A 27002-nucleotide genomic window follows, 5' to 3' on the forward strand; every position below is an offset into this window, starting at 1 on the left:
CCACGAGCCTGAAATGACGGCAAGACTTGTCTTATTTACCGTCATAGAAAGCCGGCCACAGCTTCCAGGAAGCCAGAGGTAACCCACCGCCGTTACTTCTTGGCACCTGCTGTCAGGAATGGGATACTCTTCTTCCCCCTTAAGAGGGCAAATCTTTCACGTGCCTCCATTCTGATTTTAAGTGCTGAATTAGACTTTCTTAAAGAAAGTGGCTAATGTGGTCTCGCAGTTAGTTCTGTGCGATTCTTATCCATGGTGAATATCAGCGCATAGCGTCTGGTAATTATTCTGTGTTGTTACTTCAATGGGGGAAGCTCTAAGTACACAATTGCGACTACAGTCTCATGAGGCTGCTTTGCGAAGGCCAACCAAGACACACACACCCAAGCGTCACCTCCGGCAGGAGAGTCACCTGGGGAGGGAACACAGCGAATTCGCATAGTGCTGTCACTGTTCTCGATGACAGCCTTTTCGAGAGTCTTCCTTTTCAAGACTCTTATTCAGGACCATCAAGGAAAATGAGTCAAACTGCCCTAAAAGAAGGCACGTGGATGAAGTATGGCGCCATTGCTGGCTCACCCGAAGCCCAGTTTAGTACTTATCTCCCCAAGCCAGACTGGAGAGCACACATCCTTAGAATATACCCCAGACTCAACAGGCGGTGCCAACGCTGAAGCCGGCCGCCCGAGCTGGCTACCTACTGGTAACATTTTGAGCACGTTCAAGGTTCGGTGACAGCCACAAGAGGGTCTGTGATGGCTCCTGCTTTTAAGAAGTCTTTTTGGGTCACATCCTACTGAGACCCCTGGGAGGACACTGGCTGCCAAGCATGGACATCATGCCACCTTCCCTGAAAACAACGACCCACAAGTGACTCTGTGACTACACATGCATTGCTTCAGTTAGGTATGAACGGCGCCGTCACTTCCTGTTTTATTCCTGATAGGGGCTAGAGGGGGTCATTGGCTTTAAGGAAAAGAGTAAAGTCTCTTCTCCTGCACTCAGGGTCTGGGCTTTATGGCTGACACGACTCGAGGTGGCTGTGCCATTGTGGCCACCCAGAACTCTAGGGATTTCATTTCATTCGTACTCAGTTCACTCGTGCACAGTCGACGAAGAGTTATCCCAAGCCAGCTTCTCCATACTTTCCAGAAGACTGAAGCTCCAGAGTTTGGATCCCTCATTGGTGACTTGTAAGAGAGAACACAGAGACAGTTAATGCCCCAAAAGGCCACCCAGCTCATGCTGTGCTCTTTATAATGTCCAGCGGCTTCCACTACGAGAGAATAAAATACAATCTCTCTGACTTGGAATTACAGAAAAGGAACCAATAATTCACACTTCAGTCTAAGTAATGCAAATGACTAATACATTTATGAAAATTCACCCTTTCTGACGATCAAATCAATTGCAATTCAAACTGAGTAAGTAATTCAGCACAAAATGTTTCTTTTGAAGTTGGCCATGATTGAAAAATTGGTAATAGACCCGATGAGGGCACGGTGAGTGAATCCACCAACCCACATGTGGGTGGGCAAATGCCCTGGTTCCTTTCTCCGAAGCCACTGCAAATGTCACCAGCAGCCTAAAGTCTTCCTGTTTTCCCCCAGGCTTTGACTTCTCTCCCCATCATCGCTCCCTCATCAGCTCATCCATCTTAAGGTTGTCCAAAATGTCATCTGTTCGCTGATGGCTCCTAAAAGGATGCCCCCAGCCTCCAGCCTGCTCTCAAACCCCAGACTCATTCATTCAATTTCCTGCACAACATCTCAGAAGGTGAACTCTGAACTCAACATGCACAAAACAGAAACCTTCAGCCCTAAATGGCTTCAGCCACAGCTTTCCCAACCTCAGTAAAATGTCACTTCATTTGTCCAGTGCCACAGGGCCCAAATCGTGATGGCAGCCTTGGCCCTGCTTTGTGTCTTATCCCCCAAATCGAATCAGACCTGAAATCCTATTTTTCGTACCTGAGCACGACCCCCCTCGTCAGGGCCACCACCCATCACTTCTTGGTTGGATTACAGAAACAGCCTCCTGGGAGGTCTCCCTGCCTCACCTCCCCACCTGCAGGCTCTTCCCAGCAGAGCAGGCAGCGGGATCCTGTAAAGCCAAGTCAGACCGCCCCACTTCTCTGCTCAAAGCCTTACAATCACCTCCATCTCACCAGAGGGAAAGTCAACGTTTTTCCACAGCCGTGAGGTCCGGGTCACTGCCCCTTGGTCTTTCTCGGCCTCTCCTACCTGCACCTCTCACTTTCCCTCCTGTTCACCTGCTGACTTTCAACATGCCAGCCACCTCCCTGCTTAGGGTCCCTGCTCTAACTGCCCCTCCACCCCCATGTGGACGCACCCACCAGGCTTGTCTGTCAGGGATACTCTTCTACTTAGGTGTCTATATATATATATATATATGTATGTATTATATCATAGCATATTATATAAGACCGGATCTTATATTAATGTTTGCTCCAAAAGACGTATTAGAGCTGATGGTCCACCTAGCTCTTATTTTCAGGGAAACACGGTGTGTGTGTGAGCGCACGCGTGCATGTGTATGGAGAGAGAGAAAGGGACAGAGAGACAAAGAGAGACGGAGAGAAATCCTGGGAGGAATGTATACTATGGCATAATATGCTCTTCCCCGGGTGGTAGGATTACAGGTTTGTGGCTTTTTCTCTCTCCGTTCTCCATATTTTCTAACTCATCCGTCCACAATGAACATGTGTCAGAACATAAGAACCTGAAGGTAACATGAGGTTCTTGCTCACGCGTGCAGTTACTTAGCTGGCCACGTCTCGAAGGCACCCCACGTTGCCGGTGGATGCTATAATGAATATAACCGAAGCAGAATTCACGGTCTCACTCGGGACATGCAAATGCCCCACCACCTACGGACATGTGCAGGTGCCCGCAGGAGACCACAGGTGAACTACATCAGGAGGACAGACTTCAGGTATAATTTTACTTTGGAATTTCTTACAATGAGCATTTTTTGCAACCAAGAGTTTTAAGTAAAACACATGAATTTTTCTTATCAAGTGAAAACACATACCCAGGAAACATTTTTATGACAAATACCACTTTTAAAAATTTGCATTTTTCCAGTGGACCTGGGAACAGCTACCTGTATATTTGGTGGGAGGCCACGTAAGGAGAAATTCTAAACAGCAAATGATTTCTCCAACCCTGTCCATGGAACAACCAATTTCTATAACAAAGACATATTCTCAGGTCTTGGCATCGTAGCCAAGGAAAAGACGGAGAAGGAAAACTGTGTAGTTGACTTTTGTACCCTTCATTCGTTCTTTGATCAAATAACAATCACCTATCAACATCCATCACACTTCTCCACGTCAGACATTTGAACCTAAGTAGAACTCGCCCATCTTCCCAAACACTGTCCTCAAAACCCCTGCTGGGTGACAAAGGCTGGCACCCTCCTCCCCCTGCTGGATCCAAAGCACCGTTTCCCCTGCCTCATCCAGCCATTTTCTTACACAAAGTTGGGTGTCTGCTGTTCTAGGCTCTCTTTTTGTTTCCTATTAGGATACAAATGTGATTTCAAGCAATATAGGCAACAGAATTTCACCAACAATCTGTTAAGCAATTTCCTGCTCCGGTGTGACTTACATGCAAGAAGGGACAGGGAAACATGTACATGATCAGTGACAGATAACAGATGACACAGGGACCAAGTGGCTGTGAATCAGGATGTGAATGTCAGAAAAGAAGAATGGCTGGTGCTTCCTCGGGGCTTGGTCACTTTTTGTTGAATGAATGGGTCACTGAGTTTGGCTGGAGAGGCTTTAAAGGGGCAGATGCTAGGAAGAGGTGGTGAGCAGCCGGTAGGGGGACCAGAAATGTACCTCCGAGAAATCCCGTGGACGGCAGCGGACTAAGACGCCATCACCATCACGTCACACGAGGAATACCCATGGTGCAACTAGAAGACACCAGGCACTTACTCTGCGCAGCAAATGTATATACAATTACCCCTAATGAAGAGGCATGTTGGGTTCGTAGGGACACAGGCACAGGAAGATTAGGGCACCTGCCTCAGGTCACACTGCTAGGCGAGCTCTTCCGCCACGCTGGACTGCCACCCGTCATCAGAACCTAGCACTTCATTCAGCTGCTTCGTGGATGAGCCTTCACAGGGAGCCAGAGCTCTGTCTGAGCTGCAAGTCACTGGGCGCCTTCTCTCCCCACCCTCAGCACCGCTGCACAGCGTCCATGGCCACCTCGGGGCCAGCCAGCAGGCTTCCGTCCTTGCCTTGGGAGACCCACGGCCCTGGAAGTCACTGTCGATGACCAGACCAGTGTTGCCAAGCTGGTGAAGACATTGTCAGTGTCAAATTCAGAATCTTACTTGACTGCCTCACCACCAGCTCAGGGAAACCGTCCCCCCAAACCCTGAGGCCCAGGATCCTGATTTCTCAACAGGTCCCTGGCAGTTCCCTCAGCCCACAGAGTATCCGCTCTGCAGCTGTGTCTGCAGGCAGCCTCCCTTGCTCCAGCATCTGCCCCCGGGGCCCGCGGCTCTTGGCCTCGGGTCCTTGATGACTCAAGACCAACCCCCAGGCTCCCCATGCTCACCAGCATCAAAGACCAGCCAGTCACAGCTATGATCGTTCTCCCACTGCCCAGAGCACAGGCCACGCTCAGAGCCACCCGCCCAAAGTGCAGATTCATAGAGAGGAAGCAAAACCCTGAAAAGGGCCCAGAAGGCTGAGAGTCTGAGTAAGCTCTCTAAGGAGGAGAAAAACGTGGCCACGGGGTGAGACAGATGGCTTAGTAACAACTTTAATCAACATCAATGAATATATGAATATATATAATGTGTATTCATTCAAACTCCCTCAAAACCCTAAATGGTGATACTATTACCGTGTCTCCCTGAAAATAAGACCCAGCCGGACAATCAGCTCTAGTGCATCTTTTGGAGCAAAAATTAATATAAGACTGGGTCTTACATTATATTATAATAAGATCCAGTCTTACATTGTAGTAAAATAAGACCGGGTCTTATATTAATTTTTGCTCCAAAAGACACATTAGAGCTGATGGTCTGGCTGGGTCTTATTGTCAGAGAAACAGGGTCGTGTTCCATGTGACACACAGGAGGACATAAGGTGCAGAGAACTCACCAGTGCAGTCACTAGTCATCCAGCTACAACTTTATTCACAGAGGTAACCAGCTGGGTGACATGTCACCATAGCACGCGCAACGCGTTACTGACGAGTGTGTGTCCACACTGCCCCTTTGTATCCCATGCCTGGCATCCTGGAGCTCTAAGGAGATTCGCTGATGATGACACAAGAATCCTAAGAGTGACACACAATGGTTCCTCCCTCGGCCCCCTCCCTGCCAAGGTGGAGGAATCACAAACACGTCTTCCATAGGCTGGTGAACTTCATAAGAAGGTATCAGCGTGGCCCTCAGCTTAGTGTGATGGACTGTAAGTTAGATTTCAAATGCTTAGTACACACACACACACACACACTCACACTCACTGACACATACACACACACACTCACTGACACATACACACATATATACACACACACTCACTGACACATACACACATATACACACACACACTCACTGACACACACATACACACACACACTCACTGACACATACACACATATACATACACATACACACACACACTCACACTCACTGACATACACACACACACTCACTGACACATACACACATATACACACACTCACTGACACACACATACACACACACTCACTGACACACACATATACATACACACACACACTCACTGACACACACACACTCACTGACACACACACACACACTCACTGACACATACACACACACTCACTGACACACACACATACACACACTCACTGACACACACACACATACACACATACACACACTATTAATCCATTGACCTGTCTACACTTACTCTCCCAAACTTCTGTCAGAAAGCTCATTATAAGTGAGGCTAGAGCGGCTTGTTGGCTACACCTGCCGGGAACAGGATTCCGCCATTCGCTGCAAATCTGCAGATTTCCCATTCTTTATGTGACCTCACTTGACTTTCCGTGAGACCCATCTGAGTCACTGTAACTGTAAGACATTTTGTAGGAAGTCTGGCCTCACACAGCAGCAAAGATCCATTAATAAGATCATGTTACCTCCAGATACGGTTACTCCCCTGCCAGCCAGAGTGGTTATTTTTCGGGACAGATGTATCTACAGCTTCGAAAGTCTATCCGTTTTCTGGCCAGCTTTACAGTACTCTGCACCAACAAGCAACCCACAGATTGAAACAACAGCTCATAGATCTCACACACACAGTTATCTCTGTCCCTCGATGTCCCATTGGTTCTGTTTCCCTGCAGAGCTCTGACTAATACCCTGGGAACAAAAGTCCCCTTTTGTAAATGAAAGGGGTGTGATCAATAGCCTCTACAATCCATCCACCTGAATTTGTGTTTCTTTGAATAAAGTGTATTTCATTTTTTGAATTCTCTGGACATCAGGAAAAATCAGGAAAACTTATGTTAAACAGATTTCTTTTCATCAAAGTCGACACCAGTGCAGCGTAGACAGAGAACACTGTTTGCTGTGGAATTGAATGTACAGACAACAGTGGGTAAGGACTCGTGTGACTGAGGCCGGAAATGAGGTGGGGACCGTATTGCAACCAGCCTACGTTAATGCTCTGTCTTTTCAGCCCAGCCAGGCATCCTGCAAACGGATGCCCGGCTTCCCAGGAGACTGCATGAGGAACTGCTAAGAGAAATGCATAACCTGATCCTCCAATGAGGGACAAGGGACATAAGAGCAGGTCACCTGGCACCTGAACGACACAGAGTGTCCGTGCAGCATCTTCTCCCTCTGCTGGGCTCATAGCTTTCCTGCCGATTACGAACAGTTCGTGGGTAAGACCCAGGAAATCCACCTGTGGTTTAGAACTTATTTCCAGTCCATGAATTCTGCAGCTGCCCACAGTGGGGACAGCACGAGACCTTCCCCAGTGACACAAACTAGTTCTGATTTTGCCACTCAGAACTTCTTGAAGATGAGGCTCGGTGGTGATGATGTCACTCAGTGATGTTTTAAGCAATGACCTCCGCCTCTTGCCTTCGTAGAAATGGCCGAAGTGATTAATATGCTCAATCATGTTAAAACAGCAAAAGAGATTCAGTGGAATGGAGTCTTTAGTGACACATTATTTCCACAGCTTGTAATAAGAAATAATGAACAAACCTTCAAACAGGCAATTTAAAATGATATTTCACTGCGAATTAAATGTCAATCTCCACAGCAGTCAAAGTATATCTTAAGATTGCGTCGTGGAGTCTGGTAAGACATGATAATTTATAACTACGTTCTTCCCAGAAAATGCTGTCTGCCACAATAGCTTGGGGAAAGATGGAACATGCAGTAGTTACCGTAACAGCTCTGTTTGTGAGTTCCCATGGCCAGGTGTGATGTGCCCTCGTTTGCTTAAAACTCACAACCAATACACCAGACCCACATCCTGCAGCCTTGAAGGGCTCTTCTGGGATGACAGAAAACACCACAAATGACCAAAGAAACTGTTCATACAGGAATATGCAATTTTCTGAAGTTTGTCACTAAGGGTGCTACGGTGGAGGAGATCAAAGAAAAACAAAAACAAATTCATAGACACAGAGGACAGACTGCTGGTTACCGGAGGGGAGGGAGATCGAAGTGGGTGCAGGGTCCACTCCATGGTGAGAGATGGTCCTAGACTTTTGGAGGTGGGCACTTTGTAGCATATACAGATGTCAAATTACAATGTTATACACCTGAACCTTATAATGGTTTAGACCAATTCTACCTCAATTCAAGAGAAAAACTGAGGGATCAATCATCTTTGGAAAGGTCTTTGAAATGTTCCTTTTATGTTCCCATCAGGAGAAAGATGAAAGTCATTGACACTTTTGCAGAGAGTTAAGCCTGATGCAGTTTGAAACGGTGGCAACGTTAAACAGGCAAAACCAAAGTCCTGTGTTTTGTTTGTTTGTTTTCCAAAGTCCCGTTTTCCAACAGAGGGCTCAGTCCACTCTTAGACTAGCAGACTAGAAAGTCACAGATAGCCCACGGAAGGTACGTGAACCAAAAGGTAAGATTTGAGAAACTTGTTCTTTGAAGGGAGGTGCTTCACGTCTATCTTCCATGAGCCTTTACACAACTGTCAGAGACCCTAACTGTCTGGGAGGAGACGTGCGGCAGCGCTTCCTGTGGCCCTGGGGACAGTACTGGAGGATCGACCTGTCACCAGCACGGGCCTGCCTCAACCTATATTAAAACAGCCAGGGTTTGCGATTTCCCAAAGGCTGCACACATTCCTCACTGTATGTACGATCCCCAGGCTGACTCATCAGAAAATTGGTGAGCTACAGGAAAGGGGACATCTTTTCTCCAAGCAGAACTTTCCTCCCAGAAGCTGTCCCCCCACCCCTACCCCATCTAATTCTGGTGAGAAAGGAGAAAGTACTTCTGGAACTTACAAATGTTCCCTCCTATGAAACAATTCTAATAAACACACAGCTGGCAGGTAACGTAAGGGGACCTGGGGTTTCCTGGGTCAGGAACCGGCTTAGCCAAGTAAGTCCATGTTCAGTGAAGACCAAAATCCAGGTTTTTCTCTCTGGCTGTTCAGACAAGAGAACTATACTAGCTTCTTACCATTCATAAGAAACTCCGTATTTCTAGCATATAACTCTCAAATGTGAAAATTTGGGTAATGCACTGCAAATAAAACCCCTCCAGAACCAGCTTTGCCATCACTACTCAGCTAGAGACCTATTGGAACATTCACTGTGCTCTGTGGACACGTTGGAGGCCCCCCCACCACCACCACATCATGCTCCCCTGCAGAGCTTTAAAGTGTTCCCAAGGTCTAGAAAAGTAAAATGCAATGACAGCCCCCAAGATGGACTCAACAGCCTTTTTCCCTTGCAAAAGGAATGCTAAGATGTGATGGGTTTCCTCGGACCCTGAATATATACCCAGTGATCGAAGGTAACACATACTGGTCCAACCTGCAGCTGTAGAACCCATGAGTACAGGGAGGGAGAAATTCAGGTCAGAAATGGCAATTTTACAGTCAGGAGGAAACCACAGCAAATGGTCTCTAACCAGCACACTTCCCAATGCTGAGACGCAACAATACTAGAAGGTAGTTTGTAGAAACATGAAGAAGCAATGGACCTCTGCTTTAAGTTATTGTGATATATCCTGGATCAAATCAAGGACGGGAGATTTCAGAACTAGAAAGAACCTCATTTTTCATTGAAACCCATTATTTGAAGATGAGACGATGGATCATGCCTTCCAAACACAGTTCTACACAGAAGACATTTTATAAACAGTTACTGCTAGAAAAGAGACCTCCAGCCCGGGTTGCCAGCTAACATAACAGCAGGGTTTTCACCAGGCACCACGATATTCAAAAGCTAGACTGAAGATGCTTACACTCGCCTTTTCCAGGTTGTTCCACAAGTTTACTAGTTTTCTCAAGTTATCATAGCTGCCTAGCGGCTGATAAGAGTCTCAATGAGGGAGTGACAGGGGTTACCTGGTAGGTGGAACTCTAACAGCTCACATCTACCTTCCTGCAAAACAAAAATACATATAGATATGATTTCTAAAGTTTAATTTTCTACCCCTTAAGAAAAATGAGAGTGAAACCTCTTAGAGAATATTGGGTTGGAGAAGTTTCAGTACGAGGAAGATTGCCCTGATTTCAATCCTCTTTTTTTTTTCCCTTTTTCAAGTTCACCCTATTATTTTCAACAACCCACTTCTCTACCTCCACTTCTTTCTTCTTACAAACAGCCCTGTAGGAAATGCTGCAATTTTTAGTCTCTTTAAACCCTTCTAAGCACCAAAATCAAAGACCTATTTTGGCAGCTGAAATGTGACGGAAAAAGAATTTGGGTCCAGGCTGATGAGGCTTCAACTTTTTGCAGAGGGTCCTGCACCTAAAGCTCAAACTCAGGGGGCACCTTTTCCGTGAAATGCTTGCTGCCTGGGTCCCCACGGGTCCCCTCACCTAGCTGATCTGTACCCTGTGTGTCGACACCCGTTCCCTTCAGTTGAGTATGTATACATCCCGACTTCGCAATGCTTTCTGCCTATATAGGCCACAGATTCTAAACCTGCAAAGCCTTTTGAGACCATTTGGGAACCAAATCTGCTCTGACCTGAACTCATCTGGTGGTAAAACTTAGTAGAACCGATAGGAAGCAACTGATACATCTATTTATTCCACTTCGTGTGGACATTCTTTACTTGCAGGAATTATAGTGAGTTTGTTCACGGGGTGGCACCCCAGACACCCCTGAGGGTGTTACCTAATATGAAAGCACTGAGCTTGTTCCTTAACCTCGGGAAAGTTCCGGATCCCCAACTGAGCCCGAGCTTCTCAGAGAAGCGTTGAGGGCTTGCCGCGCGGTCGGCCACCCAGCATCCAGCGTGGCATTTTCTTTATCACCTTGATCAGTGCTTAACGGATGTCAGCCCGCGGAAAACACTCCCCTGTGCCTGATGGAAAGGGAAGGGGACGTAACAGGAAAAGTACTTAAAAACAGGTGTCAAAGCACAACAGCATCGCAAGTGAGTTGGTGACCGTGATGCACCACGACGTGTGCTTCTTTCCGTGCTCTGTGCACGCAGAGGAATTTCTTTTGACCCCGGTGTGCGAATCTGGGTGCCATAGCGTCGCCACTGTTAGCTATCTGACACAGGCATCTTTGTGTTAATACCTGACAGTCAGCACAGGACTTTCACAGGAAAACTGCTGCACTGCTCTCCCTCCTCTCAGCTCCAACTCTTGCCAACTCGTGTTTCCTTTTCCTTGCGATGATTTCCCACTGCAACCTTCAGCAAGGGAGGTGTCCAGCCCGAAGCGTTTTGTAAACATTCACAATCTGAACACCCCTTGGCCTGCATACCTCACTCCACCCAGATGCCACAGGCACCCACTCCTTGGCAGGCCTGGGGGAGCAGGAAGTGAACCAGGAAAACCCCCAATGGGGGAGCTCACATTCTAATTTGGAGATGTAAATCCAACCAATAAATAAATAATAAGATTGCAAGAGAGGCTGGAGACTGATTTTGTGTGAGGTCTAGAGGAAAAGCATTCCAGAAAGAAGGAGCCAACATCTAGGAAGAGAGAGTTCCAGGTAGAGGAAAAGCAGGTGAAGGGAACTGAGGCTGAGGTGACATGCCCTGGCACCTCAGTGAGGCCACGGGGCTGGAGGAGGGCAGGAGGCGGCAGGTGAGCTTGCAGCCATTTGCAGCAACCAGGTAGTGTCCAGGGAAGAATGTGGGTCTTATCCTGGTAAGGTGAGACGCCCATTACCTGTTTACCCAAAAATAAGACCTAGCCGGACAATCAGCTCTAATGCATTTTTTGGAGCAAAAATTAAGATAAGACCTGGTATTATATTATATTATATTATATTATATTATATTATATTATATTATATTATTATATTATACCCGGTCTTATAGTAAAATAAGACGGGGTCTTATATTAATTTTTGCTCCAAAAGACACATTAGAGCTGTTTGTTCCGCTAGGTCTTATTTTCGGGGAAACACGGCAGTGAAGGAATCTGACCTGTGTCTGAAAAGCGAGCTGGTGGCCGACATCTGAGCTGGACACTGGCTTCTACCTACTACTGTGACCACAGGCAATTTTCCAACTGATCGACTTTGAGCCTCATTTGATAAACGGAGATAATATGAGCTCCCTCCAGGGCTGTTATGGGAATTGAGTGAGATGCAGCATGCAAGCGCTGCCTCACTGCCACATGAATAAATCCCTGCGCTCGGAAGGCTGGCTGCAGAAGGACTCCTGAATAAGAAGGTCTGTGACTGCCTCCGTCGCCGCCCCGGACAGCCCCTCCCCCACACGGTCCAGGACCGGAGGCTCTGCTGAGTGTGTTTCTTGCTCTTAGATTCTTGGAAGAAGGAATGGTTCCATGCAGCACGGGCGTCCTTCGCAGTCAGTCACCTGAGCCTGTTTGGCCTGAATCATGCTGACATCGCAAGCCCTCAGCCTCTAAACCTGGCTCCATTCACGCTAGGTGAGTGTCTGTGGTTTTGCCGGCTGTTGCACAGGTTACTCTTTTGAATGTTCTGGCTTTAAGGTCCCATATGCATTTAAAAAAATAAAATAAGAGGTGTGATTCTCCTGGTTGAAAATAAGCGAAAAGGTTTCTCTCCTCCCCTTCTTCTTACAGCATTTACCTTAGAAAACTTTTTCATCTCTGAAATGTGTCCTTTTGAAGGCTAGATAGGCCTTTTGTCAGCTTTCTGACCCAGGAAGGCCTCTTCCAGGAACCTGGGAACCATCTTTTTGAAATGCAAACGTCCAGAGAGAGAGTTCCCGTCTCCTGGTTCCTCCGACATGGAAAACTACCTCCTGTCCACAGACTCGAGAGTGCTTTTCCGCTGGGTAAAGCCAACACCCTGCCATGGATGGCCACCCCAATTACCAGGTGAAGTCAGGACAAACGGTGTGACAAGCAGTGCTGTAAAGGCCTCTTACCTGACGACTAGTCACTGCGTATCGTGAAAACACCTGTGGAGTAGGCTGGACACTTGGCTACCTGACGAAGCGAGATTTCCTCCCTTCTGTCCTCATTTGTGTTTAATATTACGGAGTTCAAAAAGGAAAGGAAGAAAGACTTATTGTAGGTTGAGGTAGTCAGAAGCTTCTAGAATACGACTCTTCAGAACTTGATCTAACCTACGTAAAGCTATCTGCAAAGAGTCTGAATCTTCATTCTTCAAAGGCTCTGCAGGAAGAGGTCCCTCGGTCAGTAGAGAAGCATCGGCCCCTGTCTCACATGATTGGAGCTGAAGGCAGAAACCAGCTAAGCAACATCACTGCCTGCAGTCATTCCAGCTGGTCCTGGCGGAAGTGTGACATTATCCTCATCAAGAGGGTGGATCTTTGCTTGTGATGGCCCTCTCCTCCCCTTCCTCTCTTTGCTTTCCAAAGGACCATTTCTCCTTCTCACTTAAGGCCTTGACCATTCATCGCAGATGCTGTAGCTCCCCCGAGGTGGTGATCTGGGAAGAGGGTTTTCAGCTGTATCCTCGGGGCCTCTGCACTGCACTGCCTCAGCCCTGCAATTCGTCCTGAATTGTATTCAAGGAACTTGGCTTGTGGAACAATTCCACCTCTCATCTATTTGCAGGGTGGTCCTGAAACACTGCTGAGCCCTGGGAACATTCTGGATCTTACAGAAGCCTTGGGATGCATTCACTGTCATTAGCACTGTTAATGGAACCAGGAATTGAAAATCTGCATAAGAGCATTTTGACTTTACCGCCTTTATTGAAGAAGGAAGAAAAGCCTTTGTGGCAGGCTTCAGATGACTCTTCTCGGGAGCAATTAACGTTCCCTAGAGGTCTAAAAAAATGAGTCATTTTAAATAATCATGGCTCAAAAATAAAAACTTTAGAGAAAAGTGGGATACTACCCAATTCTTTCGAATAGCCCATCTCCAAGAGGAAAACCATCTCTTTGACCCAAATTCTACCCATGTCGGCACTCCATCCTGAATCAAATATAAAACAAAATGGTTACACCAATAAAGTACATTCATTTTGGAGTCATAACTCACAGGCTTGCTTGCTACCAAAAAGCATGCTATAAATAAAGCTGAAAAGGAAAAAAACTGGGGGTGGGGGGGTGTAGGGGCAAATACAAATTAAAACTAAGAGGCTTAATTCTCCCCGTTGAAAATTCTCTCTTTGGAAATTTCTTTCAGAATTTCTTTCTCTGGCCTTTTCAAAACTTGTTTGTATGTCAGTCTTTTTAATGGCTAAAAAAATCTCAGGCCAGCCTCACAACTCAGAGGTGTTTCGTCAAGGACCTGGGAGCCATGTCTTTGGAAAGTGACCACCAAGAACGAGAAGGCCCCACCCCCACCCCATTCCCTGGGGAGAGATGAGCCTGACTTGTTACCAGGCTTCAACCTCCCTTTGATAACTGGTTATATGCCCCTCGCTCCCCAAAAGAGTGAGGTTTCTTTCTGTCTTTGCAGTGTGGTTTCATGCTTGTTCAACAATAAAAGTGGCTGCTTTCTCTTCTGATTTTGTGGCAGGTTTTCTGGGCTGGGAAAAGATTTTGTTTTAATTGCATGTCCACACCAGGCGCTTTCACTTGTAACAGGCTGAGCTACCCACCAGTGAGGGAGGTTCCTGAGGGGCCAACCCAGGGCGACTCTGCGTGTGGTCTCAGGCCAGAGCCCAAGGTCACACTGCTGGTCCCTGGTTCTCTAAGACAGAAGTGCAGAAAGTGAGAGTGTGCCATGTAGAAAGGTCGATAGCAAGGTGACGGAGTAACTTTGTATCTTTGGGTCTAATAATACAAAACCTGGGGTGTATGCTGTACATCTTTTATTTTGTAATTATTTCATTTTTACTATATTTTATAAAAGTACCGATCCATGATGGAATAAACATTTTAAAAAAAGAAAACACTAGCCCTTCAACACGGTTAGTTTGAACACTGGTAAATTTGGAGCTAAATTTTAAGACACACCAGAATCACTTCTTCAGGTACAGACGTGGGTGTCCCCTCCGAGTTTCCAGCTTGGCAGGTCTGGGGGGCGGGCTGAGAATGTGCATTTCTAAGGTTCTCAGTGACAGAGGTGTTGCCAATCTAGGTGCCACACTTTGAGAACGGTTCTCCGGAATGTATTTCAGAGGAGGGACGACTAGTTTATCTTCAGAATTACGTCAGGCTAATTCTGGTGTTTGTTTTATGTTCACAGTTAGATTCTAACGGACGGTCTTACACCACCATAATGAGAGGGACACCGAGTCCAGCCTCCTAACATTCATGTCCATGTGGGCGGACGTACCTCCCCGTGTGCACTCACACCCACTCACACAGAGTCACTGTCCACTGATGAGTGCAGCACCCTCGGTGTGAACTAAAGCTTACACGCTCTGCGCATAACACACTTCTCAGAAGCCCAGCAAGCGAGAGGTCAAATGAGGCTGACCTGCTGCGTTGCACAAAGCAGCTACTTGCAAGGCTCTCGGAGAACTGGAATGACATTCAAAATCCGAGACGAAGGCAATCAATGTTAAAGTAAGTCTGCCTGTGAAAACGGCACGTGCTACCTTGGTCTCACCAAGTTGACCAACTCGGCCTCCTTTACTTCCCAGAAACCAGTGACTCTTTGGTCACTCCCTCGCCAGCAGGCTTATGGACCCAAACTTATAGTTTCAGAGGAAAACATCATTCAGGAGAAAACAGAACAAGCAAACAAACACAATGTGGGTAAGGGATAAGACCCGTCTGTCACATGGCTTGGTCAGCCAGCTCCGGACTCTCATGAGTGTTAAGCAATTATTTCTCTTAGGCTGAGATTATGGCAGGATGGTGAGGTGGGCGGTGCAGGCCTGTTCTGGGAGCTGGGCTCAGCTCCCCGAGCAACGGAGTGCAGTCTCCCACTGTAAAAACAAAGGTGGCACTTCACAACCTCAGGTAAGAGCAAAAATCCGGTTTAGGGGACCCAAAGGAAGGAAGGGGAGGCAGAGGGGGAAGCAGCGGCTGTAGAAGGTGTTTGCTTCCGCTCACCTGGGAACTCCTGTGCAGCTGTACTTCTGAATCTGAAGGGAAGCCCAGGGCCTCCGTTTTTCTCTCTGTCCCTCCTTACACGTTGTGACTCATCGGGAAGATTTTGTAATGCCAAGTCATCAGAGCGCAAACAACAACTACATTATTAGAGTGAAGGACCTCTGAGTAGAATTTAGATACAAATCAGCAAAGCCCAAGAGATGCGATGGCAGTCTCAGACGTGACTGTGACAACACAGATGGCACGTAAGTCAGGCAGGACCTCGGATGCTAGTGGAAACCAGGGCAGCTTTTATCACTTGTGTTTTCACACAGCCTCTGTCTCCCGGCCACCTCTGCTCTTCCTGGAAGGCCTGTGATGCCCACAGCTGAGCGAGGCCTCTGTCCTTCTCTCCAGGGTCGGGGATCAGAAGTTCTCAAAGGCTCCGTTCGTGTTTCCCACTGTCTCAACTTCCTGACAGACCCATTCTAGCTTCTAATGCTCTGACCTTGCCATGACCTTTCTCTCACGTTCCCAGGCCACCCAGCTCCTGGAGGCCATCGCTCTCCATCCGCTCACTGGTAGCTGCTCAAAGCAGCAGGTATATCTTTGAGATGGGAACACACGGAGCCCTGGTGGGTGAAGGCATTCTGAACGTCACGGCCCCTTGGACCTCTAAGGGCCCTGACTTCGCTCCACAGGGGAAGTGGGGTACGTCCACCTACCACAGTGGCACCGCACATTCACCGGAACATGCAAAATACATTTTGGAGTGTCTCTGAGCGTTGTGAACTGCAACACAGACATGGAAAAGGACACCCAACACCAGACACAGGGAAAATGATGATGCAGTGGCCTGTAAACTCTGGTCAACCAGAAAAAGCTAGAAGCCCTACGTGGATACAGCGTACAAAGAGGTATTATTCTAGGCCTCTTTCGATTCCCATGTTCCAGACTCTTTGCTTCCTTCCAGTTGTGACTGGAAAAGAGAATTTCTGGAAGGCCATGGCCTAGACTACGAGGAACGTGGCCCGGAAATGGATGGCCACTGAGCTCCTTGCTCCCCTGCAGAGCCCTCTCTCCAAGGCTTAACTCTTTCAATCGTAGAGAGAACTAATATTTGTCCTGCCTTCACAATGAGTTCTTCTAATATAATAGAATAGGCCATGGGAAATTACTGTGTGATCTGTAAAGGCGCAATGCAAACCATAAGTTATAAATATAGTTCGGTTTTGAAATGAAAGGGTGTAGAATCTTAAAAATATATGCGCAATTTACAGAGTCATAGGAAGAAGGATAGCAAAAAAAAAAAAACAAAAAAAAAAACCTCGTATAAAAAGTTTGCTCGGGATTTCATTCTGGAAAACAAGTATTTAACCAGGAAATCTTTGGTTTTCTATTACAGATAGTTATAGATAACTTTTATGTGTTCTTTTCTTCTGCCTGAGCAGAGAAGCTAGTCCATCAGCCCTTTGTGTAAGGATCAAAGAATTTTGCCTTGAAGATCATTAATTCTCATTTCCCAAAAAGATAGAATATTCTAGAAGATGTAGGAAATTGAGCTGAATGGATATGGTGGCAAGGATGTCCCCTAAAACTTCCATTTTAGCTTCAAGTGTTGGACTCCTACGAGATTGTTAATCTAATTTATTCAAGTTCATGGTTGGGTTCCCATGGGTAGAGATTTTCCTACATGTTTTTATATATAACTAAATAAGAATTATTTGAAGTAAAATTATATGTTGCCTAATAGAGGCTTTAGCCTAGTAGGGTGAGAAAAAAAAAGAGAGAGAGGAAAATCGTACTTTTCAAACACCATCAGGGTGACGAAAATGGGGTCAACCCCCCCGCTTCTCCGCACGGTCTGACCCAACCCCACCATATCCAGCCACGGGTCCATTGTCAACTGGGTCTCATGGCCGGCCAGCTGGCCAGCAATTTCTTTCCTTCCCACCAGTGAGTAACTCCTACTGGAAACGAGAACACCCTTGGCACACGGTTATATTACAGTGTGTTACAGGTTTTTAATAACTAAGGAAGGTAAGCAGTCAGAGTGGTTGTGCCACAGCAGCTCTCCAAGGACCCACAGCTATGCTCATCGGCGATGCATGCATTTTACCGCTGAGAAGTGTGATCGCACATGCGTGTTGGGCGTGCGCACGCACACACACAGTTCTGCCTGGGTCACCAGGGCCTTTGGCATGACAGCTCCAGGTTCTGTGACCTCACCATCTCTTTTCTTTGCCTATTAACAGTGACACACTGCAAGGCAGACTGGTGGTCTGGGAAATGCCACAGAAGTCAGGGCAGAAAGATCACAACGTCAGCCAAATCTGTGCGCTGGCGCGGAAGGTTGCTTCTCAAGCATGTCCTGGGGTCAATGATGAAGACACCGTCATAAGCCGACCAAGGCTGGGGAGAGGGTGTTGAAAGGGACTTCGGAATAACCAGTCTTTCCAAATTTCCTGATCTTACACGTGAGGAAACAGAGGTCCAGGGCCTCCTGCAGAGACCACCCCACGCTGGTGGCAAATTCCAGAACGTCTCCTGCTGGTCCAGAAACTACGCTCTCTTTTACCCTCCTTGTTTCTACTAGTTCCACTTGGTTTGAAATGTATTTTCAGGTGGGTCACAGACAAATGACAGAGGATCCTACAGTCAAAGAATTGTTCCTCTCTGGGTGCGAAGACACAGGAGAGGGAGACCACTGACTTCCTCCCAGCATCTGGGTTTCCCCACCTGCAGTCTACACATGAGCTGAGAAACTCGCAGTAAAGACACAGCACGTTCCCTCAGCGTGTCCCCTGGTCGACTCTATTTCCTTATTTCTCCCTCCTGTTTCACTTTACGTCTCTTTATTCTGTGATGTCTACTTCTCCTTCCATACTTTCTGCTTCCTCCACTTGGCTGCGCCTTTCCACCAACCAAAGGGCTCCTTATAAAGGGTATGACTATTTCCTCAGGTATTGATGACAATGTTTATTTAAAAACAAGCCTCAACTCTGCCTGCCCAGAGGATCACGTGATGCCCCCGCGTGTCTCAAAACCTCCCTGATCATTCTATCATCCAGCCTTTGCTGACCTATTTTCCCAGGTGGGGTTTCAGACCTTCTCCCTTTCGAATGGAACCCTTCCGCCATCCTCACAGGACGCACAGTGACAAAGGGGGATTCCGATGGGTGCCGGCCCGCTCTGTTCTCAGCTCAGTATACACACGTGTCCTAAAGGGCTGGGATTCTCTCCTGCTTGAGTTCTAACATGTGGCCCTGTTAGTCAGATTAATCAAGTAAAACTGGCTCCTGCGTTTGGGCCCCTCCTGGACCTCGCCCTAAGTATCTCTTCATCTGGCTGTTCATTTGGGTCCTTTAATATCCTCTGTAATGAGCCGGTAACCAAGTGAGTAGCTTCCCAAGCTCTGAGAACCGTCAATCGAACCTGAGCAGGGGTCGCGGGTACCTCTGCTTCCGGCCAATCTGTCAGCAGCACAGAGCAGCGGGACTTCACACTGACGTCTGAAATGGGGGCACTTTTGAGGGACAGAGCCCCTAACCTGCGGGATCTGACAGAACCTCTGCTGTTGGAACCGAGCTGAATCGTAGGACACCCAGCTAGTGTCGGACAATTGCTTGATGGTGTTGGAAAAAACGACGTATAAAACCCCTAAAGTGAGCACCAGCTTCAACTGCACTGTAACCGTGTAAGTGGGAAACACTCCATCCATGGAGTTCTCTCCTACACGCATCTGATACATTCGAATTTGAAGGAGTTCTTCACAAACGAGGAACGTGCAGCTGAAATCCTGGACCTTTCTCACTGAAGCACAGTCAGTGCACAGAGACGAACCTCTGTCCGTTCACGTAACAGTCGTCCACCTGGGCCCTCACTATGCACAACTCCTGGCGGGGGGTGAACAAAAGATGCTAATATTTCCAAACGCACTACACCTCTTAGGAATCACGCAGGGCGTCCAAAGTCCAAATGATGAACTACTTTGGAGTACTGTGTTTAGTAACCAGGACAGGTCATAGAAAGGGGGGAGTGACTTTGGTACAGAAAAGGCCAACTTAGGGTACTTTTACGTCTCAGCAGCAACAACCTATGATCCAGGACTCGGGACCCGCAAGGGACTCTGGGAAAACAGAACAGCCCTATTCACCAAAGTGTCAGTTGAGACATTTTATAAATGGCTGACCAGCCCTTTCTAGCGTTGGGAACTTCGTCCTGCAAATTCTAGCAATTCTGGGTATCTCTCATTGGCATTTAATTGAAAATTGCCCCAATCCTGGAAACCTTGTGAGAGAGGTGAGTGAGAGGCCCCCAGGCTTCAGGCATGAGATGGGGGCCAGTTATAGGGTTGGTTTTATGAAGGGCTGGGGAACAACTAGGAAGTAGAGAAATATGAACATTGCTACCCCAACATGTTACTCCAACATGCACAGCGATACCTCAATAACCTGTGACCTAAGAAGTAATTTTTGGATCCCATTTCAAGAAGGTACATTCCTCCCCAAATACACGCTATAATGCGCACTGAGAAGCAGCACCGTGCTTTCGTGGCACCCGGTGCCAACCAGTACAAGGCAGCAGGAGCCGTGTTTCCAGGCACCCCCCACACATCACTACAAGCTGCACCCCTAAAAGTCGCCTCACGAATGTCCGTTCTGCTCCCCAGCAGAGCTCCATACCAGGAGGCTTGTGGCCCACACAACCCCACACCTTGTCGAAAAACCTCAAAGAGAAAGAACCTCAGAGAGCCTCCCCTGCTCACCTGGGCTTGATGCGTCAGGCGTCAATGTCAGAAAGCCATCCTGTTTCATCTAACGGAAGCACTGAAGGTCTCCAAACCCAGAAAACAGCCTCTTCCTTTCAGCGGGGTTTTTTACCCAACACAGGAAGGGGAAGACCAGATCTGAAAAGATCCTAGGCTCCTAATACGGCGGATACATCCAATCAGTGACCAAAGACCTCAAGTCAGTTCCAGCGACCAGAAGGAAAAAACCTCAGCATTCCCTGTCCAGGAAATCCCCACATTTTCTTTAATGTAGACCCAACATCAAGCAACCAGGAGACGTTCAGGTGTCCCTGCGGCTTGCAGACCTCCGAGCCTCCATGTCTGTTTCCTGAGCCGCCTCTGGCTGCATCATTCACTCACCAGCTACTTGTAGAGCCCCCCACACACACCAAGGAAGGGGGAGACTGTCCCATGGGCATAGGATGGTCCCCAAGACTTTCGTTTCTTTAACCAACCATTACTTAGCCTCCATTAAGCAACTAAATGTCTGGGGAAAGCTCATACGGACAGAGGAGGGGACTTGATTAGGATAAGAAAGTTTCCCATTGCCCGAGAGCCTATTGCGAGAGGACACGCCTCTGTGAAACAGCCCGTTCAACTTAAACAGTGGTTAAGTCAGGATGTCAACGTATTAGTGATCAAGGAAGACTGAGAAAATGTGCAAGTCATCTCCCATGCATTTCCAAAGATTTGATGAAAATACAGCTAATTTAAAAAAATTCTTTTTCTGAGAAAATGGAAAAATTTCTCTGTCTTTCTCAGTGTATGAAACTGCAGACAGAATGTGGCAGGCACAGACTGGTGGTTCTCACCATGTTCAAAGTAAAGTTTATGACACAGACTCTTCTCAAGAAGTAAAATACAGCTTGTGAACTGCTCCCACCGAGGTGGTTCCTTTCACTCATTAAGCCTAAAAGCAGAGCAGACAGTGTACCACTAAGTTTGCTTTCTCTTAATCATCTCATTGTTCGTCAGAACTAAGTGTCCAAAGCAGTGTGTGAGGAATAAAACACTGACTGTCTTTTATAAAAATTCCCTTTCAATTGCACAATGGAGTATGGCCAAGGCACTCGGGCTGCTAAGGCCACAGATCTTGTAAGGGGCCAATGGCAGAGCCAGGATGGTCACACAGGGTGAACACAAATGGACAAGACTGGATTACAGAGCAGTTTACATGCACGGCTGTCACAGCATGTGGCCCTTCTGTTACCCCAGGCACTACCAAGTGTCACTCTTTTAAACATCTCACCTCAAATGTGAGTCTAGACAGCCCAAAGGGCCCCAGCGCTCTGCCCTGAGCTGTGGTTTGTGTCTCCGTGTCTCTGGGTCAGTGGACGCACCGATGCTGGATAAGGTAACACATTCTGCCGCGTTTCACAGCAGACACACATGCAGCCACTCGGCCGTCGGGAACCCAGGTGAATGACCCTGTCCCCATCTCGGATGGAAAATATCACTGGAGTTGCAATGAAGCTGTGAGTGCAAAGAGTTTGCCAGCACCTAATCCAAGAGACGCTGTGATTGGCTAGAGGCTTTCCCAACAACTGATGAAAAATTAGTGATGGGTAAATCCCAAAATAACGATTTCGGTGCAGAACGACCATTCAATTAAAGCTATGTGGATTTCATTGGAGGTACAAAGCGGACTACAGAGTAACGATTATCAATCTAAGAACTGATAGAATACTTCAAAGTTGAGTAAGCCTGTGCCTCAACTTCCTGTTAGGCCATCGGGTGATCCTAAAAGTATGACCAGTTGCTGTAGAATTCTCTAGGCGCAGCTCAACGTGCTCTAATTACACTTACTAACAGCAGGCACAGAGGAGGCTGTGCAGTGGGCACCGTGGACCGTCCTGGTACAGGGTATGAGTGAGAAATGCCACTAGCATTCCTTTCAGTCTTCATTTTCGTAAGTAAAGGCAGAGGGGGTGGGGGAGGGAGTACCGTAAAGTAGGTAATAAACACATTGCTTTGTCATAACCAAGCATCTAAGATGTGAGAAGAAACGTATTTGACGACAGATTTAGGTAACAAATCCGTAATGTATCATTATTACTCTCATCAGTATAATTAAATCCAACCCTTCCTTCTGCCTCAGTCCTACATGTGGAGGTTTTAATACCACACTGCCAGGCATAACATAAAAGAGGAATTATGGGGTGGGTGGGAAAGTCATCGGAAAACATCACTCCACACACGGTTCTGCCCTGTTTATACAAGAAATTATGCTGAACATCACCATGCCTAAAAAGGGAGTGGGGAAATTCAGGAAATGTGTATTTTCACAAATAAACAATTAGGTCAGCCAGCGGGAGAACCCACAGGCTGACGACAGGCCCTGAACGAGGGGCATGTGGTGTGGGGAGTGAGGGCCCTGCAGAATAACCCCCTCCACACAGTTACTGCGACCTTAAGGGCTGTGGTGAATGGAACATGCCCACCTCAGGCCAGAAGCCAGGTTCTGAGCAGCTGTGCTCTGCCTTCCACCAGGCAACAGGTGTCTTGCTGTGGGTGTGGTTAAGCCGGCTGAGTATTTGCTCAAGTCCAATCCATTTTTCATTTCTTGGCTCTTTTTGTTTAAAGCCAGACCTCAAAATGGATCACTGACTGGGTTGTCGCACACACACCACTCCCCCACCCTCATCACGTGGACCCAACCCACCTCGTAAACAACTCCAGACCTTGAACCCGAAAGAATTCCTGCACTTCCAGCTGCTCCTTCAAAAGTAACGGGGCAATCCCCATCTGCCGTCCTTCGGTTACAAAAAAGTACCCGGGAGCAACATGAAAACACAGACCCTCCCCCTACCCATCCGACACCAACACCGCGAGGGTTAAGACATCACCCAAACAGACACGCACAGGCACACGCATAATTTCAACAGAACAAGATGGCAACCTCGGCGTCCTCACCAGGAGGTGCCAGCACCCTGACCCCTCCTCCCCACGCCAGGGAAACCGGACAGCAGGAGCGCCAAAGGCGGCCAGGTCCGGGGGGCAGGCGAGGGGTGGGCTCGCTGGCGAGGCTGGGCGCCGGGATTCTGAGTTAGCAAAGTTGTCGGTGCTGAGTATCCCTGGGCCTGCAGCCCGGCGCCTCCCGCGGGCCAGAGGTGTTTCCAGGCGCCCAGTAATCCCGCGGGACCACCTGCCACGATCCCGCTCCCTGGCACGGCCACCCTTCCGAGAATCATCTTTTTCAAACCCGGGGGGCGGCCAGGGCCGCGGGGGCAGCATCAGAGCAGAGGACCCGCACGCGCCGCGCGCACCGAAGGCTCCGCTGACCCCAACAGGTCTCGGCTCCTGGGACTCGCAGCCCAAGGCCCGCGCAGGCATCAGGCCCCTTGGCCCTTCCGTGGCGTGGCCGCGAAGACCTCCTCCCTCCGTGTTTCCCCCAGCACAGCCCTGGGGGTCTGCTGGGAGCTCGGACAGGGCCCCTTCCTCACCGCGCACAGCCCGGACCCCTCGCCCACACCAGCCACATGCCCAAAGCTGAGGGACCGGGAAGCAGCAAAGTTGCGATTTGCAAATAAACACCTGGTCCTCTGCACCCTAAAGCCAAAGGCGGGTTCGGCCGGGAACTGGGGGAGGCGCTGCTGCATGCAGCACGGATGGCAGCCGCCCCGGGAGGTTCAGGACTCGAGAGAACAGCCCCCCCACCCCGCACCCCCATCATCGTTCCCTGCGGTGGCCCACCCACCCCCAAGTCTCGCCCACCCGCACTCACCATCACGTTCCCCTGCATCTTCGCCGTCTTAATCATTGCTTTTTCCTTCATTTTGCCCCAAATCTGAACCCGACTCTCGGCCCAGGAAAGAGTAACTTAATCCATCGTCTCGGTGGTGATCCAAGTAGAGACTGGACCCGCCAGCGACTGGGTGGAGTTGGCTCTTGAGGAGAAAATGCTTCCTGGTTTTCCGCTTGCCCACCTGCGCCCGCCCTGCCCTCTCCTCTCCCAGGCAGGTCACAATAGCAATCAACTCCTTTGGCCGCCGCCGAGGAAGAAAAATAAAAGCCAAAGAGGACACTGCGGGGTTGCTGCTGCTTTAAACAAAAGCGGGAGCTGAGCCGGGGAGGAAGACACGCAGCGACCCGCTCACACAGCCTGCGTGTCCGGCGGCTCGCCCTCAGCGCTCAGCGGCGACAGCAGCACGACGCGCGCTCGGCGCACCCGGGCACAGTGGCGGCTCGGCCGGCTGGGGGCTTCTCCGGCTGGCAGCGCGGGGTGCAGCAGTCGCTGCACTTGTCCCTAAGGGCGGGGGCCCCCGGCGGGGCCGCCGTGACGCCAGGGGCGTGTGGGCGGGGAGGGGCGTGTGTGTGTGTGTGTGTGTGTGTGTGTGTGTGTGTCGTCGTCTGCGCGTGTGTGTACACCCTGGGTGCTTTGCTTGGACTGGGCTGGACCAGGAAGGCTCAGGCTGCATGGAGGTTTGGCCCAAACTGGGCAGAGCTGGGAGACCTTCCGCAAACATCGGCTCCGAGGCAGCCGCGCCCTCCCGGTGGGGCCCACGGCACGGGGCGGGCACGCACGCTGGGTTTTTACAAACACGCACACCGTGATTTCTGCGGTGATGGAGCCGCCGCCTCCTGCCCTGGGGTGAATTGGATGGGCTGTGACTCCCTCCTGGCCACGCTGCCAGACGGGAGGGGGAGGCAGGCAGAGGCAGGGGGTGCGCCAGGCGCGCGGTGCGCTGCGGCCGCGAGAGTGGGGAAGCTGAGGGGGAAAGCCGAGGGCCGGCAGGCATGGCAGCTGAGAAATCATGTTGTCTCGGGTTACTAAGGGACACACGTTGCGTCTCCATGGTTGCGCCCGGGTCTGCACCTGATTCTGCTGCCGGCAGCGGCACGGCCCCGGCACCGCGCTGGACAGCTCCGCGCGGCTGGCACCGCCGCCCTGTCACACACCTGGCTCCCCAGGCTCCACTTCCCACAGGGCCGCGGCGCCAGCCTTTGTTTCTACGGCCCTGATCCCATCTGCTTCCTACAGCCCAGGGAGGCGCCACGGGGTCTGCAAGGCCCCGGAACCACGGTGCGTTCCCCACGCCCAGATCATTCCGCTTCCCCAACACAACCTCCACCCCAAGCCACCGGTGGCCCAACGACCGAGCTCTGTGTTCCCCGATCGCCACCCCTGGGCGCTCCTGGGATTAATAAGTCACAACCGCGGGGTCTCTCCTGCAATCACACACGGACGCGCGCTTCCGAGAGCGCGCACGCAGAGGATGGTCCAATTCTAATGCTGAGCAACCCAGGCGGGTGCAAGAGCCGGCAGGGGAGGTCTCCCCACGCCGCGGCGTTGCTCCACCGGGGGCCAGGCCGCCCCTAAACCAGGATTGGGAGCCGTTCCAACCAGCATGGACGCCAACAGGCTTGAACTCACGTGTGTGTGTGTGTGTGTGTGTGTGTGTGTGTGTGAGAGAGAGAGAGAGAGAGAGAGAGAGAGAGCGAGCCCTCGCCATGGGGACAGTGGCAGGCACGAAAAGCTGGGAGGGTTTGAGTCGCCTTTCTATTTTTTTACATTCACAAAAAAAATCGCATGCAAGAATGAGGAAGAGGCCAGTTTCGAACCCGTGCTGAAGCAGAAAATGCTGAGCAATTACAAAATTATATGTAAATTACTCGCAACGCCAGCATGCATGCATGTGCCATACATTATATACATAATATATGTATGCACAAATAACATGTTTATGTAATATACACACACAATATATACTCATAATAAGCACACACAAGCAGTTGGTTTTTAGGTGCAAGCTACTGCAAGGGAACAAATTTGGCTTAACACGTAGGTGGCAGAAATAGGTGAACAAAGCTGAAAGCTTATAAAGTAGCTTTTCAGTGACCGTGGCTTTGCTTAGAAAGTGGCAGGCAGAAGACTTGGTTTTAGAAGCTCTCTCCTCCTGTGTTAAGATTCTTAACGACAACTTTCCACTAGAAATGAACATGGTCCAGACAATCCTTGTACAATTGAACTTTACACTAAAACTCAGCCTCATGTAGACAAAAAAAGAAAAGAAAAAGAAAAGACGGTCAATCGAAATTCTGTCTGTAAGCAGCATTAAGACGTTCTTTCTGTTTATCTGAAACAGCACAAATGCATTTGGAATCTCCTTCCCTCTCTTTCCCACCAATAACCAGCCAGTTGGAACGGCCCCTCCCCCTACAACCTGCTTTTCCTGTCCCATCCCCCCAGAATGGAATGGGGAGGGGAAAATCAAGAAAACGGGGAAAAAACATATTTTTAACCTGTCATTGTTATAGCTTCCTTGAAATTCTCTCTGGAAATGGAAAGTGAAAGACTATGCATTCAACTTCACGTTAATCAATGAATAAATGCCGTAGTAGACTAAATGTTTTCCCCAACACTCACCCCACAGCTTTCAGCATCTGTGTGCTGTCCACCTGGCCTCTGGCAGACAGCCCCACAGAGTGGCAGGACCAAGAGCAGGCACAAAGAGGGGACACTGCGTGGAAGACAAGTGCAAAGCAACTCTGAACAGTCAACAGTGACTGTTCACTCATCTGCTTGTAGTCCCTGGCTTGGAGAACGCTGGGGGAGGGAAAGCAGGAGCACAGATAGAGAGGGGTCTGGAAGAGGGAA

The 27002-nt window shown here is 49.0% G+C and overlaps 1 protein-coding gene across 2 annotated transcripts in view; it reads right to left on the reverse strand.

The window, feature by feature from the left end:
* The window catches only part of DPP6 (dipeptidyl peptidase like 6), a 571444-nt gene that overhangs the window by 479616 nt on the left and 64826 nt on the right, over window positions 1–27002 (reverse strand). Inside the window, exon 1 of one of the 2 annotated variants that reach the window (XM_019742502.2) lies at window positions 24129–24674. The exons of the other annotated variant lie outside the window; for it this stretch is intronic. Coding sequence (XP_019598061.1) covers window positions 24129–24179 — 51 coding nt within the window. The 5' untranslated portion in view covers window positions 24180–24674. Of the gene's footprint in view, window positions 1–24128; window positions 24675–27002 lie in introns of those variants that run through there. 2 annotated transcript variants of the gene reach the window in all.

Source organism: Rhinolophus sinicus, linkage group LG11 (assembly GCF_036562045.2).
Source record: "Rhinolophus sinicus isolate RSC01 linkage group LG11, ASM3656204v1, whole genome shotgun sequence".
Taxonomy (NCBI): Eukaryota; Metazoa; Chordata; class Mammalia; order Chiroptera; family Rhinolophidae; genus Rhinolophus; species Rhinolophus sinicus.